This window comes from Hevea brasiliensis, chromosome 1, assembly GCF_030052815.1.
Source record: "Hevea brasiliensis isolate MT/VB/25A 57/8 chromosome 1, ASM3005281v1, whole genome shotgun sequence".
NCBI classification, from domain to species: domain Eukaryota; kingdom Viridiplantae; phylum Streptophyta; class Magnoliopsida; order Malpighiales; family Euphorbiaceae; genus Hevea; species Hevea brasiliensis.
Genome location: NC_079493.1, coordinates 93,987,042 through 94,008,905, shown reverse-complemented (window position 1 = coordinate 94,008,905; position 21,864 = coordinate 93,987,042). Strand labels below are relative to the sequence as shown.

General features: G+C 36.5%; 1 protein-coding gene across 1 annotated transcript; it reads right to left on the bottom strand.

Moving 5' to 3' along the window:
- Window positions 1-1,310: 1,310 nt before the first annotated feature.
- On the bottom strand, window positions 1,311-6,205 carry LOC110632535 (protein HIGH CHLOROPHYLL FLUORESCENCE PHENOTYPE 244, chloroplastic). The gene is made up of 8 exons (XM_021780796.2): window positions 5,956-6,205; window positions 5,618-5,862; window positions 5,429-5,527; window positions 5,153-5,347; window positions 4,216-4,308; window positions 4,015-4,110; window positions 3,561-3,701; window positions 1,311-1,553 (listed from the first exon to the last, which is right to left on the bottom strand). Exons 1-8 carry the CDS (start codon window positions 6,119-6,121, stop codon window positions 1,377-1,379), a joined length of 1,212 nt encoding a protein of 403 aa, XP_021636488.2. The 5' UTR covers window positions 6,122-6,205; the 3' UTR covers window positions 1,311-1,376.
- Window positions 6,206-21,864: the final 15,659 nt, after the last annotated feature.

Sequence of the window (21,864 nt, the reverse complement as noted above, 5' to 3'; positions counted from 1 at the left end):
GGTGAGACTCGAACCCGGGACCGCACAGACCGTTACAAGGCTCTGATACCAGTTGAACCGAAAGGGATATCCTGTCCAGTCAAGGCACCAAAATCCTCTTAATTTCCGTCCACGGGCCCAAACCCAAAAACAATTCTCCCCTAATCATAATTGAGTCTAATTTACAAAAATAGATCAAAATTAAAAAAAAAAAAAAAAGAAAAGAAATTTGACCCAAACTAACAACACGTAAAGTTTTAATGAAAATTGACCATTAAACTTAATTTTTAATTGCACTAATAACCTCAACTTGCAGGATATTTAAAGCTTAATAAAACCACCTATTTTCATTAAGGCGCCAATTCATGGTCATTCGAGGACATAGACCTCATGCTGTGTTACTAAAAGGAAAATGACATCTTTTAAGAATCTGAACCAGAATTTAACTCTCGTTGTTTTGAGTTTTAAGAATCAAAATTAGAATTAAATTTCTATTCTAAATTCAACTAGATTCTAAATAATTTTGATATAATTTTAGTTCCAATTTTAATTTCACTTTTGATTTCAATATCAATTCCAGTCTTGATTCTTACGCTAAAAATTACAACATTCTTATACTCATTTTAAGAGAATAAAGATAATCTTTAATTTTTAAGATCAATAAAAATAATAATACTAACATTAAATTAATAATATTAATACCAAAATAATATTATATATGTTCCTTAAAAAATATATTATAATTTTTTTACTTATTTCTTAATTATATAATATTTAATTATTTAATTATAAAATATATTATGTAATTAAAAAATAATTTAAACATATAATCAAGAATTATAAAATAATTTATATATTGATAATTAAAATGATTAATTTTTTTTAAATTATTAATTTAAAAAAAAAATATTATTAAATTAGACATTTTCAGTTCAATTTGAACCCATGCAAGACTAGCAAGAGAACTGAGTATTTGACACAATAAAATTTCGAGGTCTGCCAGCATCTTACAAAGGCCTATGTAAGCGAATAGTCGGATAAAGCAGGCCCACTCTAAGCAAGCTAACACTCTGATAAAGCAGCCCCGTGAATACACAGCAAACTATCTTTTCACCTTTTACTAAAGAATACCGTATGCTTGCCGCCTACAACGGCATTGGCCAATTTTTGAAGGGTCTTCTTCCAGTCGGGAAAGGCTTACACAATTGAGTTAAAGGTTTGATTATTTCTTGTATCACAGTTAACTGCTACATCAAAAATTAATTTCTTGATACTTTTCTTATGAAACAAATGCAAGGAGTAAAGTGAAAAAAAAAAAGAATGCTGTGAGATTTTAAGTGAGAAAATTGTGATGCCATAAGTAGTATGTTTCTTTTACAATTACATGATGGATTGTTTTAGATGTAAAAGTCTGTTTGCTTTGATTGAGCTTTGAGATCTTTCAATTTCTTCAGTATATTAGTGAAGTAATCCTGCAAATATTTCTCCAGTGTTACTATATCTTTTGTGTCCACGCCAAGGAGTTTATATGTTTCGGTCATAGGAGCAGAGAACACAATATCACTTGTTAAAACCTGCAAATGCCAAAAAAAAAAAAGTCCGTTTCATAACTCAATTGAATGTAATGGGAAGAAAAAAAAAAAAAAGTAAACTCTTAATACATAAATAGCATATTATGGACATGCTCTCTTGTTTTCCTTTCGTTAAATTTGAAGAGAGTGCTGGGCAAAATAAGTATTAATTCATTTGAAAGCATGTTTATATAAGTGATTGAGTTACTTTAGACATCAAAATAATTGGCTGTTTTAATGTTACAACCTAACTACTTATATTCACCCTTTCAATCTTATATTTTCCCGATGTGAGATAACATTCCCATCATGTCAAAATGGCAAGGTTCAAAATAAAAGCCAAAAACTAAAATATCGAAAAATTCATCAAAGCTAAAGACTTTCCTGAAAGTGAGATTACCGCAGCTCTAAAATGGACAATAGGATCCATTCGTACGACAATGTTTTCTTAACTATGAGTAGTAGAAAGAAAGACTCTTAGCGGAGCCAATGCACCATGGAAGTTCATTCATGTGGAAGCTACTAACAAGTACACTAGTGAGGCCACCACTCTAGGTATTTATGCTACTCCCTTTAGAGACTCATGAAACAAGATATGTGCACATGACTCTAAAGCACAACACTAAATAGAATCTGAGTTCTTGCCATAATATCTTATGCCAAGATTAGGCCCTACAAGGGCAAGGTTCAAGATATAAAAATCACCATGGCCTCTTCACATGCAAACTCACACATATCGACTATTGTGTGAAGGACCACCAAGAAGCTAGTCATTTGAGGTCACAAAGAGTGATTCTATTTGGCAACAGTACAAATGTTTCTCTCATGGTCAAACTAAAGAATCAACAGTTATGGCAGCAGTGAGGTTCGTTGTTATTAGTTTCTCATTTGTTTATGGCTTGTAAGCAGTAGGGGTAGCTATTTTGCATTGCTTGTACTCAACTGCTGTGTAAAGTTCAGAAAAGGAATGGAAAATGGCAAGCATGAATTTATCCAAAACAGCTTATTCCAATTATGAGATTGTAGAGTTCTCTCAAAAGAGCTCTTAAGTCCACCTTTTCAAAATAGTTAGACAAAGCAGGAAGTCTAACACAACCTTCAGATTGAATCTCAATTGGATTTTCCTGTTCATCGCCCCCAAACTAGGTCCTAGACTCAGGACAGTAACATATAGGTACAAGAACACCCATTAAGATGTACTATATTATATTATTATGCTCACTTTATTATCTACTATGATTCAATTTTAAGCTATACGGAAGATATTGTTCAAAAATAAAAATCACAAGGAAGATTGTTAGATATTTTATGGACATAAAATTTAATATTAATTAACATCATGTCTGAAGCTATTATTGGTAGCTTTTAAAGCTAAATATTACAGTCAATCTTAAATTATTCTTCATATGAATAAACTGAATGGTGTACAAACTATCAATTCATTTGCTGTTATAAATTAATTCAAATTGAGTACTGTGGTACAAGTATATTGACACATTTTAGGAACTATTAGGACAACAGTAACAGTTTACTAATAGTCCTCGTTGAAGCCTACAAACAGAAAATCAAAAGACATAGGGTGGGTACTATAATTTATTATTTGGACCTATTTGAGATTTGGGTGATACTAATTCAGATGTTCTAGGATTCAGTAGATCTACGGAGATCACCATTTTGTGCTTCATACAGCAGGTGACTAAACTTCTCTCTAATTAATCTCATCTTTACCTGTTTTATGATAGTTTTGTTCAACGTTTCTGAATTACCAGAATTTTTATTTGCAGCAGCGAATTGTTCTAACAGATTTCTTGTCAAAGCAGAACAGGGAAGACAGTTCAGTTATTCAATTAAACATCCAAAATAAACAATTGTGTATTAGAAAATTTATTTGGAGAAAATCTTATATCATTTGAATGATGCTAGAATGCTTAATAATAAATGAAGCAACACATAACCATCTTGCTTAATGAAACATGGCTCAAAGTTTACAGAAGCATTATAACTCATTACCTCTGAAAATGCCAGTCTATCAGCCACATCATTTGTCCACTCGAAAAACTGTGTCAGTTGACGGGTGAATCTTAAAATTGAAACTGGAACAGTTGTGACGTTTGCATCCTGCCCTGCCAGTCTTTCGCACAATGTAATGACCTGAACCAAGACTGAACGGTTAGCACAGAAGAAATGGAATGTATCACTCACTTTGGTTCAATCTTCAATGTAAATGAATTTTCAAATTCTTACAGAAGAAAAGAAAACCCGGAGCTCAAATGTGCCAGCTAACCACATTGGTGAGAATGGCTAGTGGATTATTGGTAAATGGGGTAAGGTAAGAATAATCTGCTCTTAGTGACAGGGTCTCCCAATTGATAACAAAGCAGATAATAGGGAAAGTAGGGAGTAATATAAATCTAGTAGAACAATATTGATATATGCTTTAACAATGCTTTCGCTTATTAGTTACCTCTTGGGTTGTCCAAGCTCTAGGACCAGAAAAAGTGAGAAGCTTCCCATTAATGTTCTCATTCCTTAATGCAATAAATGTCAATCGAGCTATATCCTGAATATGAAATGCAAAAAAGTGATTAATTAGAAAGAAACTCAAGAAATAATAAGATTTAGCTATCTCCAAAAAAAGATCAAGAAGCAATCACAAAAATATAACCTGGGTATCCATGTAAGCAATTCTTGTGAGGGCATCTGTTCCCCAAACAGATTTCTCTTCTAGAATAGGTACTGCATATTGCCCAATAAGGCCCTGATAAATTAGCAACAAGCATTTGAACTTAATAATTGGATGGATAACAACAAAAGAGAATATGGGAGCAACAGCAGGACTATGCAAAATTAGAATGAACCATCTGCAATTACTAATTGCTTTGTGTCATGTTCCTGCCCAAGATCCTTTTGAGAGAACATGAATATCCTTGATTGAGTGTTCATTCACATAAACTTTCATTCACATAAACATAAGAAAAATTTGGTGCACGCAATCCTTCCAAAAAATTTCTAGCTTTCTCATTCAACATTCATAAAGCTTGGAAGCTTACCTCAATAATTTGCTAGTTAAGTTTTTCATAAAGGGAAAGACGTAAATGGGGATTTAGGGTGGGTATTAACCAATGCAAGGGAATTGAGAGATGGGGTTTAGGCTGACGCAAAAGGTCAAGCTGACAGATAAACAGACAATGGCAAGGCATTGGGGAAGTAACTCTGTGGTGATGGGATGCCAGGTTAGATAGATTCAAACCCTAGCTCATTTGTTTGATTTTTGATATACCGGTCTTTATCGCCTATTATTACCATAGATATATCAGGTTAACTAACTCTACTTTTGCTTCCCCTCTCACTCCCTAACGAATGAAAAACAATAACACTCACAAATGGTAGACATAGCCTAGGAGGTAAGGGGAGATGGGGTAACGTCTACTACACTTTCCTCTTGTATTTACAAGGGAAAAAAATCTCACCGTTTCCCTATTTAGAGGGGGAGCGACTAGCAGAACAAATGATCTGCTACTCTGCTTCTTAAACAAAATAAAATAAAATAAAATAAAATAAATATTCATAAAAGCAAGAGATTAATTCTGGGAGACATTTACTTGCATGAAACCACATAAGCGGATTACGATGTGGGTAAGGCCAGAGTCCTGAAGGAACTTTTCGGTACAATATTTGATCTCCATTAGTGGAACCTCAGGATGCTTGTCACAGTTATGGATAGAATAGAGCACATATTTCTGGATTCCCATTGCTTTAGCGCATTGTATCAGAGCAACTTTTCCTTCCCAATCTACCTAAACAGAAGACACAGATTAAACAACGCGAACAAGCATGATCAACAGCAATAACTGCACAAATACTTAAGACCAGCCAACCGTTTTTATGGGTTCTTCAGGACGCCCTGTGGCACAATCAATAACTGTATGAATGCCCACCAGTGTTGCTGGTATACTCTCGGGTTTGCTAAGGTCTGCCTGCTCATTACATGCACAGAACATTGATACGATAAGAGAAGAGAAATTTTACTGCTCACGACACTTAGAGAGAGCGAATAAAAGACATACATTGACAACAGTAGCACCCCAATCGCGAAGGAAGTCAGCTGGGGCAGGACGAGGCCTAACAAGGCAGCGTACTTCGTAGCCTTCGTCCAGTGCCCGCCGCACAATTTGCCTACCAAGAGTTCCAGTGGCACCTACCACAAGTATACTCGTCGGCCGTACTGGAGTTCCCGGTGCCAAATTCACAGCACCCGCCACCTCCGCCGCACTCGCATTGCACGTCACCGTTGGCCGCAAATTACATTTCCCTTTCAAAATTAAAATAAACTAAACAAGTAAATTCCAAGCAATTAGTGGTTATGATACTATTGAAGAGGACATTTGAGAAAGTAATGAACTACCTGTAGAAGGAAATGAAGCGGAGAGAGAGATGAGAGGCTGCTGTGATAAATTGCGGCGCCATGACAGTGAGGCGTTGTTGGGGGAGACAGCGATTTGGTGGTGGTGGCGGTAATTATGGTGGAGCTTGCCAGGCGTTGCTATTTGCGTCGGGAGCCTCCATGCCATAGTTGCTGGTTTCAGGCAAAGAAAGACGATGAGAAAGGAAGCAAGCAAACTGCAAGAAGACACGCGAGAACGAAAAGAAATAATGGACATGAATGTTACCACGTTATTCTTCGGAAAGGATTAGGATCTAAGCCACGTGTATTTCTCCGCTACTTTCGTTATTGGATAATTTGTGTTTGGAGAAGTTTCTCTACAAAGTAATTTATATTAAAATATTAATTTTTTTTTTACAAGGATTAAGGGTGAGATCATTATATGCAAGAATAAGGTTTAATCTAAAATGAATAGTGAGAACCTTTCAATCATATCCTGTGTAATACCTCAATTTGCTTTAACTCTAATATATGAGCCTTCTTTTTTTGCTAATTTAATTTATTTAACCTTTTCTCTATTTTTATCTCTTTCTTGTAGAAGAACTTTGTCCTCTAAAATAGATAATCTTATTGAAATCTCTCATATCTCTAAAGGTGCTCAAGTAAAAGAATCTCTCATTTCCCTTTGAAGCCTTTATAATATATACAGAAGGTCCAGTTCACTTACTAGAAATATCCGATATCTCATCTCTTCAAGAAGATCTGTCACTGAAGAATACGTACAGACTTCTCGTCTTAACCATTGTGCCTGTAGATCTACTACCGCCGAACAGTATGTCACTCTGGATATTTCTTCTCCTTTTATCCCTCGGTGGAAAAGGTAAGGGTATACTCACCTGCACTTTGGAGCAATCAAAATAGTTCTTACTCTACATGGACAAAGAGGACTACCAATTACTGCCAGACTCTCTTTATTGGATACCAGATTTTTCAAATATGAACACGTTGTAAGTGATACTTGCATCTCCACACTCCATGTTAGGAGTGTGGTACTTTTTTTTTCCCTAATTACAATACGTCTCTGCAAGATTCAAATCTTTCCACCGCCCTAAAAGTCCAAGTTCAGCTGGTTGAAGCTGAACAAATAGTATCCTTTATGGCAGCAACTCTTCACCTGTCACACCCTACCCCTCTGTAAGGCATGACATGATCCCGTAGTATACCTAATGAATTATCAACTCCGTCTACTGATAACCCATTAAATACACTACCAGAGATTTTAAAAACTTTTCTTACTTCTTTCACAGTGGTGAGCACTATTTACAGGTGTTAAAAACTTTTGTGAACTGAAGTAATAGAACTAACACATTTGACTTATTTGGAATTTCTGTAAAAATTTTGGCAGAGTGCCATCTGTATTTTGGATAAAACAGTTCTTCAGAAAACCTGTAAAAAGTACTTCAATATTTTTCCAAATCTCAACTCCAATAAAATTCAACACAATATTTTTCTCAACTCAATCCACAACAATTTTTCAGTATTTTCAAAGGATGAGATAAAAGAAATATAATACAAATTTTACAAGTGAAAATAACTCATAATTCACTTTACAACTTCAATGTACAATTTTAATTTATAACTGCTCAAATAATTTACATACATATTATTACATGCTTACATCAGACCTATGTACATGGGTATATCTATAATATACCTGGAGCTGATCTGAAAGTGTCTTCAAAGAAACTTACTCATTGCTCTATGCTCTTCTTACCTGCGACAACATACAAAGCTATCGCTGAGTGGTGAACTCAGTGGTGCACAACTATAATTTAAAACATAGTATAATATACATTGACAAAATTTACAGTAAATAAATTGGGAATCTGAATACTCATCAAATTCCAAAACTCAAAATATTCATTGCCAATAATGTAAATCATTTCTATAAATGACTTTGATCACAAAATTCAATTTATCAAATCATGACTAACCATTTAAGTAATTCCAACAAAATCAATTATACATAAATCATAATTGAAATCACAATTCTTTACCATTCAAAAGCCATTCTGTATCTCAAAAATCATTATGTATCTCAAAAATCAATCTTTATCTCACTAACTATGCAAGACTAATCCGAAAGGGCCATATTCGATGTGATTCTAACTCCCTATGGTCGGGGAGGTCGAATCAGATTCTAACTCCCTATGGTCGGGGAGGTCGAATCATTGTGCACAGTACCATCACAATAATGAATCTTCCGCAAGGGCCATAATGATAAAATAAACTTAGATCTAACCTCAAATTAGAGGAAAATCTAAGCCTGTGCACGTACCATGGTAATCAAAACACAACTAACTCCATTGTCTTCTCAACAAATGAGAGAGACGGGTAATAATCTAGTCAAGCATCTATAGTGAGATACAAAACAATATCACAATCCTTTTAGTGAGCATAAATCACAATATAATTCGATTCAAATTCAATCCCAATATCCAATAGTTTTTATGCTCATCACAATTCAAATCATAAATTTGTATTTATCCATGAAATTTACCATCACAATTCAAAACATGTTCTATCACAATTTTCCAAAACATAATTTATTCAATCCATAACAATGCTTAATACTTATGGAAATACCATTTCACAAAGCTAAATTCATATATACTATAACAATTTCAATAATCATTGAATTAAATCCAATGCTTGTTAAACATAATACATAAGAAAAATATGTCATTTAATCATATGAAATATTCAAAACAAAATCAGTTAAAAACTAGCTGTGCACAAACCTCTGATAACTGTCTCCTGGTCTTGCCTCAGTGTTTCCTTCCCTTTCCCTGAGTCTTTACTAACTGAAAAACACAATTTGAAGTGTTTCAGTACTAAATTAAACTGTCTCTATCGATAATGTTTGATAAGTAATTCACTGAAAGCTATTATTTGCTTAATCACCTAATATACCGATCCTCGATGCGTTCTAGGTAAATTAGGTTTTAGTGTCATTAATATGTCACATTCGATAGTGTTTTAAGATTGGTACATGTTACCAAGTTCATTTCTATGTATACTGCATTTTCTTGCAATTTGCTGGATTTTGGGATACTAGTTTGACCTAGCCGGACGACCTGGTTTCCTCGGTTTTCGGGTTTTGGTCAAAACTACAAACTTGTAGATCTATGTCTTATGGAACGCGGGGCAAAATTTTAGGTCATTCTGAGTTATGTAGACCAAGTTATGGTCATTTTACTATTGCTGGTCAAATGGCATCAAATTAGGTCATTTTAGGTCAATTTTGGTCAACTTTGGTTCGGCCAGTTTTTGGACCCGAACTTGTGCAAGCTGTTTGACTTGCTTATGATCATTTCTGGGCTTTGGTGTCTTCATAAGACTTGTAGGTATGGGTCTTAACTATTCATGGTTAAAATTTCAGGTCAATTGGACCTGTTTTGAGTGAGTTATGGCCTAAACACTAGCTGTTGCCCAATTGGTCAATTTTCAGGCCTCATTTGCACTTAATCCGAATTGGTCATTTTTCATGCTACCTTGCAAGCAGAATTTTGGTATGCTTTCTCAATGAAAGTTGGCACATTTTGTGCCTAGTTTCACCTCCAATTGGTCTCATACCAATTGGGGTTACACATTTAAAGTTATGGGCTAAAATGTAGGCTGTCCTTAATTACATTGTTTATACATGTATCAATTACACATTTACCTTACTCTAAGTCCATCTCTCTTACCCATTCTGTTTTGGTACATTACCAAAACCATATACCACTTCACTTTAAAGTCACTTTGGGCAGAATACAAACATCCTCAATACACCAAATAAAACTCTAAGTCACAAAGTCCAAATACAATCACATATACACATAAACATTTCTAGTTTTTACATACACTTTACACAACTAATTCATATACATATCCATCAATCCTCAATGTCATAATTCTGCCAATATCTTCATGAACTCATACATTTATCAAAGAGTCCCAAGGCTGCCGAATTGTTCCACAATGCCAAAGTGTCCTACAATTCATCAATTTCCATTCCAAGTGCACAATCACCATATACATGTGGAATAATTTACTAGGACATTAAATCACCCTAATCAAATAATTTCTCATCAAATATATGTATGAATATTTCATTAAACATACAATTCCATGGCTGTCCAAAATTGATATATCAAGAACTCCTCAAACTTGAAAATTTTCTTCACAATTCAAACACCCATAACAAGTATACAAAGTTTAACAAAGCAATGTTCAAAAATACAAACTTACCTTTGGTTGGGACTTGTTAAACCTTCACTAAACTTCTTGATTTTGGTATCAAGCTCTTCCTTGTGATGTGAGGACAATTTTTTGTGAAGCTACCTAGGTGATTGGAGGTAAATTGAAGGAGTGCATGAAGCTTAAAGAAAAATGGCCATGAAGGTTTTGAAAGATTTTCATTTATGGCATGGATGATTCTCAAGCTTGAAGATGAAGTGTTTAGTGGAGAAATCTGCCCACTAACACATTTTATAATCCTTAGTTTATTCCTTAGTGGTCCACTCACTTTAGTTTAATCATTTTATATGTTAAATGTGTTATTTACACAATTTTCACTCCACTTTTGTCTATTTACATTAGGTACCACCAAATTAATTCTTCATTTTATTTTCTAAGTGTAATATTATTTATTTTTAATGGACATTTAGGTCAAAAGATAATTCGGGATGTCAAATGACCATAATGCCCCTGTTCGGGTTGCATTCCCGATTTTTCGGTAACACCGGGTTTTGTCCATTTTTCGATTTCTCACTTTTCTTTATACTAATTATTTAATTTCTCTTTGATATTTATAATGATATTTATACTTCAATTGATGTCTCTTTAAGTCCTAAAAATATTTTCCAGGGTTCCCCGCAGTCCAGGGCTAGTCAACGGTCCACGCCGTGACTTCCCGGTGCGGTCACCCATCGCTAGGGTTTTCGGCTCGCTTAACTTGGTTACATTTCTTTGCTATTATTTTTCCTTTGTTTTTCTTATATTTTCTTTTCTTGTATTTTATTATTTTATGTCTCCTCCCTCATATCAAAGTGTGGTTCTAGGCATCCTAGCTGTCTGGACAGCACTGGTCACCGGAATAGTAGAACGCACTACCGAACATAGGGGTGTTACATCACCACCAAATCATTTACCTCCTCCAAGATCATGTTGTTGATTTGTCCCAACTAAGAGTCTCTTCAAATGCTCTGTATATCCTTTTAGATACAGAGTCGACTCCTATAATTGTTCAAATACTGCGATAGTTATCCAGAGATGAGTTAGTAAAGCTGATTCCCACGTAATGGCTGACCAACTATGAGAAACTTCACAACAATTCCCATCTTGTATAGGCCACAGAACCGTCGTTCCATAGACAATCTGATGGAACTATTAAAATGGTGTTCAAAGCTCTAAAAAGCTCTTCTGAATCTTCATCAGCAGTTTTTCACACTATGATAATCTCTCCTGTTATAAAAAAGAGAGACAAGATTCCTATGCATGCATTCATAACCAATGGAACACCTGTTTACGCTGATAAAATAAATAGACATTTCATCTAGGATGTCCCATGATCGGGAATGTGTGATGAAGGTTGTAACTGCATTCATGAAATTGAAGAATATGATGAGTGCCACCACAAAAGACGAATAGTGCCAAAAAGATTCTCTTCATATAAAACTTACAAACCATGAAGAGATTCTTCTCCAGATTCTGATTGGCATCAACAAAGAAATACAACAGCATAATTCTTTGCTAATTTATGAAATGGCATTTGACATTTTGAGGAAAGAAAGAGAAAAAGGAAAAAAAGCAAGAAATTACTTCACCTCCTACACTTCTTTTAGTCTCTCCTCGCATGATGTTCTCCTAATAAGACTTTCAAGAAAATTTTCCTCCTTTACGCCATTACATTGATCCCATCCAGAAGTTGGCTTCTCATCCTTTTGTTCAATTATCCACCATTGACCTAGAAGGCCAGTCAAAGCCCTTGTCCCACGCAAAAGAAGTATTGAATTGGCAGATTTTGAATACCAAGGCCCAAAATAATTTCCATGAGAAGATTGATTCAAAGATTAACTTGGTGGTTAGTTAAACTCAATTAACAGAAACCAAGGTTGATACTCTGTCAACCCAGATTCATCAATTGTATGTGAATCTCTAATGTCAAATCAGTCATCTTGATAAAGATCTCAAAGCTACGATCTATTAAAAAAGATTCGGATAAGATTTTATGCAAAAGGAGTCAGAAATCAAAAGATTAAAATCTTAGATTACTCAAATAGAAGCAGACCTAGCCTATTATAAACAAACCCATATACTTGTTGACAATTTATTTTCATCTTATAAACTACCTCCTTATCAACCTAAACCATCCATATCTTTTAGACCTTCTATTTTTGACACGCCTTCTAAATTATTTAAGGAAACTTCCACACCTAAACAACCATCTTTTCATCCCTTTTAGTCACAATCTTAACCATCAAAAAGCATTTCTTCTTCTGAATCAATGGAAAAAGAAAAGTCCTTACCAAAAGACCATAAAAATAAAATGCCTATGTATCCTCAAGGCCCACCTTTTCAAATGACCATCCAAATACCACAATCTGAGACAGAAGAATCTTCTGAATCTTCAATGGAAGAATATTATGATTTTGACCTTAAAGCAAACTTGATAGACATTACCAATCTTCTCATGACAACTTTCACTGGGTCTAATGTAAATAAGATCCTTCAAGAAATTATGGAAGAAGAAACATATCCTGACTAAACTTCATAAATAGGATCTTATACTCGTTCAACTAGTGGACCCTGGTTCACACTTGATGATGTCCCTCTATCAAAATGGAAAGAAAGGATGCTTGAATTTGGAGCCTAGATTGATCTACAGCTAACCAAGCCTGATGCTCAGTTATCGATAATTCTTCGAGAATTTGCTGCTCGAAGATTGGATCACTTTGAGATTGGTTCTCTTTCTTGGGACAATATAGACAACTTCACTTTTACCAGATGCCAGACACTCGAAGTTTCTTAGGAATTATCCATTCAAAGTTCCTTGGAAATATAGATTGGTGGAACAATAAAAGAGGCAAGATTTTTTTTTTAAATGAAGTGCTATTCCTTAAAAAGGAAAAATCTTGAGTTTCACTATCAGTGCATATCCTAGCTCTTTTATAGGCTCGCTGGACTGGATGATGTTAATCTCAAAGGCACATATATTGCCTCTCTCCCTGAGTAGATATAGTCTGATTTGTTTCAAACAATTTAAGAAACTGGTAGGGAATTAACATGAATTTCGATTGGAGAAATTAACCAAATGACCCAGTCCACTCTTGACAAACTATGTGAGCATAGAAAGTTATTCAAAGAAATCATAAAAAAGACCAAGTCTTTGTAAAAAGCCTGCAATAAGTCCCATCTTCAGATTAAATGCAAAGAAAAAGCCTATGCCTACAAGAACAAGAAGATATTTCATCAGAAGAAGTATATGCCAAAGCTAGAGAAAGGCCCCTAAAAGAAAGCTTTTCGGTTCTTCAAAAAGAAGTCCACTCAGGGAAATAAAATCAAACAAATGTTTTATCTGTGGAAAGAAAGGCCATTATGGAAAAATGAAAAGTTCTTTATTGAGCTTCCTTTTAAGCTTAAGGAAGACATCAATCCTTCAAAGGCAACACACCCTGGAATGACTCCTTCAGATCTCTCTTTAGCTCAACAAGAATACCAGAAGCTCATCCAATAAGGCCTCATTGAACCTACAGACTCAGCATGGACTTGTCAGGCCTTTTATGTAGAAAAAAGATTAGAAAAAAATAAGAGGAAAGAAAAGGCTTGTAATTGATTATAAGCCTTTAAATCATTTTTTAAGAGATGACAAATTTCCTTTGTCTAAAATCAACTCCCTATTCACTCATCTCCAGGAGGCTCACATCTTTTCTAAATTTGATCTTAAAGCAGGATTTTGGCAACTGGGTATTACTCTAAAATTTCTGTACAAAATGGTTTTTTGCATTCCAAATGCCCAGTACCGATGCATAGTTATGCCATTTGGGCTTAAGGTGGCCCCCTTCCTTGTTTCAAAAGGCCATGATTAAGATTTTTGAACCTATCCAACATAGTGTCTTGATCTATATTGATGACATCCTACTATTCTCAATAAGCGCCTTGACCCATAAGAAACTTTTGGCCCAGTTCCAAGCTCTAGTCCAAGAGTATGGGATCATGTTATCTGAGCAAAAAAAAAAAAGCCGCTTGGCCCAAACCAACATTGAATTTTTGGAAATGCAATTTGAAGATGGAAAGTACCATCTTAGACCCCACATTACTTAGGAGTTATTAAAGTTTCCAGATAAGGATTTGATAACTAAACAAATCCAACAGTTTCTTAGAATTATCAACTATCTGAGAGACTTTATTCCACATGTGCCCAAATACACTTCTCTCTTGTTAAAAATGTTAAAAAAACAAACCTCTCCTTGGAGCACTGCATAAATAATAGCTGTCCAAACATTGAAAAAAATTGCACAGGATCCACCTCCCTTAAAGATTCTTAGTATAGAAAAAAGGATCCTACAGATTGATGCTAGTGGATGCTAGTGATGAATATTAGGAAGCTGTTCTTCTCAAAGAAGTAGAAGGAAAATGACATATCTATAATAATACAAGCGAACAGTTCAAGGACTCTAAAAAACATTACATACATTCTATAAAGAAATCTTGGCCATAAAAAATGGGATAAAAAAATTTTGCTTTTTGATCATCATGGATAACTCATCCTTTCCCAGGATACTAGACTTTAAAAATAAGAGTCTTCTCGAACCACATCTTTTGAGATTAAAAAATCAGTTTTCCAAATATGAGTTTACTGTCCAACTTATAAAAGAAGACCTCAACCTGGTTTCAGATCTCCTCATTAGACCACCTTCTATCTAACTTCTTACTTTTCTTTGCTTATTTCCTCTCATTTTTATGGCCAGCTCCTCCAAGCCCTCCAGCTCTAAGACTCCTTCATTTTTAATTCCTGCACTAGAAAGTTTTCCACTAGGATGCACTATAGCAATGACACTCAGTCAAATCACTAAATTTGCAAAAAATCACCTCTTCTATTTCTAAAACCTTGCTAATGTTCTCAGTCAAAAGTAAGAGACACGCTCTATGTTCTGACCAGATGCTCCATTCCTCACCATCTTTTGTCTAAACCTCCAAGAAGATTTGCTCCATCAAAAAAATTAGTTTTTATAGTGCATGGTCATCCTGTATGCCATCACTTTTGAAGTTCCTACTCTAGGGCTCTATAATTTTCTCGAAGACATAAAAAATCAATAGAGCTTGATATGGAGCTTCCTTGAATGGTTTGCCCTTGCTTCATCATAGCATAGAAGATTGAAGACAGCCAGTGAGAACCATAATCTCCATCATAAGCCTCTATCCAAAGCCATAGCAGCCTGCTCTCTATTCATCCCACACATGCCTTTTTTTAGGAATTCAGAAGGATTATTATGGGTTTAGAACCAATTCTACGAATGGAAGAACTATTTCAGAATTGTCAGGACAGAACAAAGCCTTGCATTGCGTAAAGAAATTACTACCTATCTTTGTGAAATTAATAACTACAAGCCCAAGGCCTAGATGATGACCTCCACTTCTATTGGACCAAAGGCCCAACAAGAAAAAGTTCCAGATTTTCTCTCTAATTATACTAATCCAATCTGGCAAGATTCTTAGGACCCCACCAAGGCAGAAAAGAAGAAATCGATAAGAGTGCATATTCTTAAACAAAAAAAGGTCCATGTCCCTGGTGCAAGAGCATGTATGACAAGGAATATGATTCTGATGACTCAAATTAGTATAATTATAATTTGAGTCCAAGCCCGACCTCCATGTGAATTGACAGCAGACTGTCTCCCTATGTTGGAAGAAAAATATATTTGTATAATTAATTTTAGTCAAATAAATTATTTGTCTTCATGTATGACTTAGTCAGGTATGAGTCATGTGCCCACCTAACTAGTTCTTATCTTGTTAGACATCCTTACTTAACTATTAGTTAGACATGTATTTATATAAAAAGTAGTTATAATAGTTTCAGCTCTTCTCCTATATAAAGGGAGCTTTGGTTTCATTTGTAGCAAGAGTTACTAAGAAATAACATTCGAACTTCTTTGTCTTATGGCTTTCTAAATTTCTCTCCCTCTCATGAAAGTAAAAAATTCTATCTTATTCGTATCATTCTCTACTAAGGCATAGGTATGCTCTACACTTGCCATGTACCACCCTCCCTGTACCAACTCCGTACATTCTACTGTTTCGGTGACCGGTGTCGGTCCGGACAGCTAGAACGTTCGGAAAAATATTTAAACTACAGTAGGGAATCATAATTAACTCAAATATTAATAAGAAAAATTTAGTAAAAATTTTAGAAATAAAATACAATAAAGTTAAACGAGCCGGTGCCCTAGCGATGGGTAACCAGAGGGAAGTTGCGGTTCTCGCAACGAGGAGCCCTAGACCCGGGGGAAAAATTATAAAATAATTTTTGGGACTCCAGAGAAGGGTTATTGAGGTTCCCATGGCATTAGAATGCCAAGAAAATACCTAGAAAAATTTTTCAATCGGTACAGACAATTTTGACCCGTTAAGCCAAACGGAGGGTATTTTGGTCATTTCGCCTTCAGAGGTGATTTTTGGCCGACTTGTCCAGTTGAGTAAATAATTAATATGAAATAAAATATGAATAAACATTACTAGAAATTAAATTGAAAATGAGTAGTGGAGAAAAGAAAGGAAAATGGGAAAAAGACTTATTTATGACATCATTGTGATGTCATTTAAAATTTTTCACCAATCACACTTAAGCAACTAATTGACTAACAAATAAAAGAGACTAAAAGAAGACCAAAATAACAAAAATTGCAGCAGCCATCTCCCTCCCCAAAAGCCAGCCGAAACATGCCCTAGACCCCTCCATTGATTTTTTTTCAATCAAGCTTAATTTCTCCCTTTGTTACACCACTAAACCCTAACCCCTTTCATTAAACCTTGACCATATCACTTGGGGAAGCTTTTGGCAGCCAAGAAGAAGAAGGAAAGTGAAGTTTTGAGCTTGGGAAAAATCTCCCTACAAGAGGTTAGTGCATATATGTAGTTAAAACTCATTAATTCCATGATTGAGGCTTGTAATGGATGAGAAATTGTGAAATAAATGAAACAAATTCATGTGTATGTCCACCATAGAATTCGGCAGCCCTAATAGAGGAATGGTTTTGATTGTTTTAATGGACTTAAAGTGAGCTAGAAATGGTGTTTAAGGTATGAATATGCATGGATGTTGAACTAGTGTGCTAATTGAGGTTTATGGGTAAATTGAGTTAGACATTAGGGTTTTGAGAAGTGAAACTTTGACTTGGCTTATGAAACTGTTAAAGAACACTCTAATGGTCAATTAGTGACCATTTGAGGTATGTTGACCATAAATTGGACTGAAAAATGGCTTGGCAAAGAGAATGACTATGCTGCCTAAAGACAGCAGCAATGGACTGAAATTTCAGTCTAATTACACAGCCATAACTTTGGTTGTGTTGATCCAATTGGTGTTTGGCCAATTGGACATGAAACTAGGCTTATAATGGCACATTTTTACTGAAGAAACCATGCCCAAAAGACCAAATCAAGAGGACCAAAAGTTGGCCCCAATCCGGACACCCTGCAACTGATTCTACAGAATGACCGAATGAACAGTAACTGTTCATTTGGCCATAACTCACTGTAGATTTGGTCAATTGACCTGAAAGTTTTACAGCAACAAGTTAAGACATAGAAAAACAACTTTCATGAAGAAACCTACCCCAAATTATGGCCATAACCAATTCAAAAATGCAATCACATTCACTGTTCATGTTACTGTAGATATGGTCAATTCTGCAGATTGGCAATCCGGCCAGCTGTGATTTTTGAGCCATATCTGGAGATAAAATTCTCCAAATGGAGTGATTCAAAAAAGGAAATTCAACTAGACAAAATAAGAAACAACTTTCATGTTTGTCATTTCTTCAAATTCCCACTGCAACAGTGTTTAATAGAACAGTAAACATATGCTTCAAAAACTGAAATTTTCTGCCCTCTTGGTTTTAAGTTAGAAATGGTAAATGTGACCAATCCCAACAAGTGTTAAAAGCAAAATGTGGTATGTTGGGAGTGCCAAAACCAATGTACCTAATTTCTACCTAAAAGTCAACATTTTAGTTGACCAAAGAGGTGAATAGTGACACTGAAACTTGAAATTCAAAGATTGAAGAATTTTAAAGTATCGAATGCCCTAGTATACCTAACAAGATTGGTTTGGATAGTTTGGCATGCCAATAGGGTTCAGTTAGCAGTACTGCACATGGCGATATGCCATTTTGTGATTTCATGGCTTTTAGCCATTCTGACTTTGTATTGAGACTTGGCCTTGTGAATGATATTATTCTGACTTGTTAGTTGTTCTGTTGCACACCGGGAGATGCATATGTGACCGATGGTGTGACGGCCCGAGGTACTAGGTACCAGTGCCAGTTTACCCGTTGTCCAGTCCAGTCATCTAGTGTAGGTTACTTGGGGCAACCAAATGAATAAAAGTGAACAAAGTTAATGAAATAATGAATATACCAACACCAAACAAAGAAAGCATACACATTCTATACACATTTATTTTCTTACTATTTTCTTTTATTATATTATTGCACCACTAAGCATTATTGCTTAGCGCGTTGCTTTTGCCATGCGTAGGTACTGGAGATCCCGATTGTGAGCCCAGTAGACCACAGACTGGGTGAGTCCATCCTGCGATTCGCATGATGTCCTTGTCACCTCAACTTCTGCAGTGCATTGGTAGGACACTAGGTGTCATTTTGGCATTCTGTAATTAATTTTGATTTTCTTATATGTAATTAAACTTGTGTAAAGTATATTGATGTTCATGTAAATTATGAAAATTGTATTTGTAAATGGAAAATTAAATGTTTATTTGTGATATATATGTGATCATCACATGTGATGGATGACTGAGAATTGAAATTGAAATGTTGAGATTTTGGATATTGGAGTTTGAGATGATGGAATACAAATATTGGAAGTGTTTTTAATAGGTTCCGAAGAACTGTTTTCTCCATTTTTAGTCGGTACTCCGCCGGATTTTCTTTAAAATCATCGGAACCTCAAATAAATAATACTTTTGATAAATGGCTAAAATAAATTATATTTCATAAATTATATTCACAAGCATGGTATCAATTAATTAAGGTATATTAGAATGTGCCGGTACACCGTGTGGCATTACTTACTCGGGTATACTGTACACGGGTAAGGGGTGTCACATTTAGTGGTATCAGAGCACGGTTTAGGCGTTTCTGGGCCTAGATTGAGTCCATACCATGCATTGCATTTGTAAGAGTCGAGGTGACACTAACGCAGATCTGTTTATCTTTCTTATTTTGAATAGGATATGGACCCTTCATCTCAGAGAGCCGTTGAGGAGGAAGTAGAGAGTCATGCTCCACTGCGGTGAGGCCCGGGGCATGAGAGAATCTGCTCCGCCAGCTCAAGCAGAGCCTGCTCAGCCTCCACAGGCCATGTTCCAACAAATGGCTGATTTCTTTAGACAAATGGCCGGAGTAATGCCAGCACCACCACCACCAGCTCCACAGCAGAAATCACACCTGGAAAGGCTAAGAAAGTTTGGGGCGGTGGATTTCTTCGGCAAGAGAGAAGATGACTCATTGCGGTAGAATTGGTTGAGCAGGCAGGCGAGTCTTAAAACAACTCCACCGCACCCTGAGCAAAACCTAGAGGCTGCCATATCTTTGTTGCAAGATGATGCTTATGAGTGGTGGGACATCGTGTCGATGAAGTGCAGCTGTAAGTCAGAATTTGGGACTTCTTTCTCTCCGAGTTTAAGAAGAAATATGTGGGTACTGTATACCTGGAAGAGAGAAGAAGAGAGTTCATTAACCTGAGGCAGAGACAGCTATCAGTGACCGAGTATGAGAAGGAATTTGTCCGATTAAGCCGCTACGGAAGGGAGATAGTCCCTAATAAAGCTGAAAGGTGTAAGAGATTTGAAGAGGGACTAAATGATAACATCAAGATCCAGTTCACTGCCTTGGGAATCACAGAATTTAGCAAGCTAGTGGAAGCTATAATAAGGGTTGAAAAAGTGAGAATCAGTGAGCAGACCAAAAGAGATAGACAGCAGAAGAGGGACCCGGGTCAGTCTAGCTCATCTCCTGTACCTGGGAAGAAGTTCAGAGGTCCACCTGCACAGAGTTCAGATCAGCCACATGGTCAGGGTCAGTCTCAGGGGCCCAGGCCACAGTTTACCCCTAGGAGAGGTCAGTCCACACCATCAGTGGGCAGTTCTCCAGGGATGGGGTTCAGGGGACCAGCCCTAACATCTTCTGCATGTCCACACTGCCTGAAATGGCATAAGGGGGAGTGTTGGAGAGTGACTGGTGCCTGCTTGAGATGTGGGTCAACAGAGCATCAGTTGAAGAACTGTCCACGCAGAACTACTACAGCTGCTCCAACACAAGCAGAAAGACCTGCTCCTGCACCACAGAGAGGTAGAAAATCTGGTAAGTCTGACGCAGTGGGACCATCACAGAGGCCTGCATCGAGCGGCAGAGGCGGATAACAGACCACCTGCCAGAAATTATGCCCTGAGAGCTCAGGAGGAGCAAGATGCCCCGGACGTCATCAGGGGTACGTTCTTCCTCTACAATACTCCTGTGCATGCATTGGTGGATCCAGGATCCACTCATTCCTACATTTGCATCAACCTACCCGTAGAAAGGGGGATACTAGTAGGGGAGAGTGACCAAGACATTCTGGTCACTAATCCATTGGGCCACAGTGTGGTAGTGAACAAAGTGTACAAGGGTTGCCCGTTAAGGATTCAGGGGTATGAATTCTTGACAGACCTGATTGAGTTGCCCTTCCACGAGTTTGACGTGATTTTGGGAATGGACTGGTTGTCACGTCATCAGGCAATAGTTGATTGCAAACTGAAAAGGATTTCTCTGAAAACTCCAGAGGGTAATGAGATTACAGTTGTGGGGGAAAGGACAGATTTCCTGTCCAATGTCATCTCAGCCACAGTTGCAAGAAGAATGATGAGAAAAGGCTGTGAAGCCTACCTAGAACATGTGGTGGATACTAGGCAGGCTAAGCCAAACTTGAATGATATACCCACAGTAAGAGACTACCCAGAGGTATTTCCTGAAGAGTTGCCTGGTTTACCACCAGAAAGGGAAGTCGAATTTGCTATTGAGACAACTGCCGATACAAGACCCATTTCCATTGCTCCTTATAGGATGGCACCCACTGAATTGAGGGAGTTGAAAACTCAGTTGCAAGAGTTGCTTGATAAGGGGTTCATACGCCCCAGTGTGTCACCATGGGGAGCTCCAGTGCTGTTTGTGAAAAAGAAGGATGGGACTTTGAGGCCATGCATTGATTACCGACAGTTGAATAAAGTGACTGTGAAGAACAAATATCCGTTGCCTAGAATTGATGATCTGTTTGATCAGTTGAAGGGAGCAGGAGTATTTTCTAAGATTGATCTCAGATCAGGGTATCATCAGCTGAGGGTGAAGGATGCAGATGTGCCAAAGACTGCATTCAGGACCCGATATGGGCATTATGAGTTCCTAGTGATGCCCTTTGGCCTAACAAATGCACCAGCGGCATTCATGGACTTATGAACCGTATCTTCCATCCATACTTAGATCGGTTCGTAGTGGTCTTTATTGATGACATTTTGGTGTATTCCAAGACCAGGGAAGAACATGATGAGCATTTGAGGATTGTTCTGCAAACCCTGAAAGAAAAGAAGCTGTATGCTAAGTTGTCCAAGTG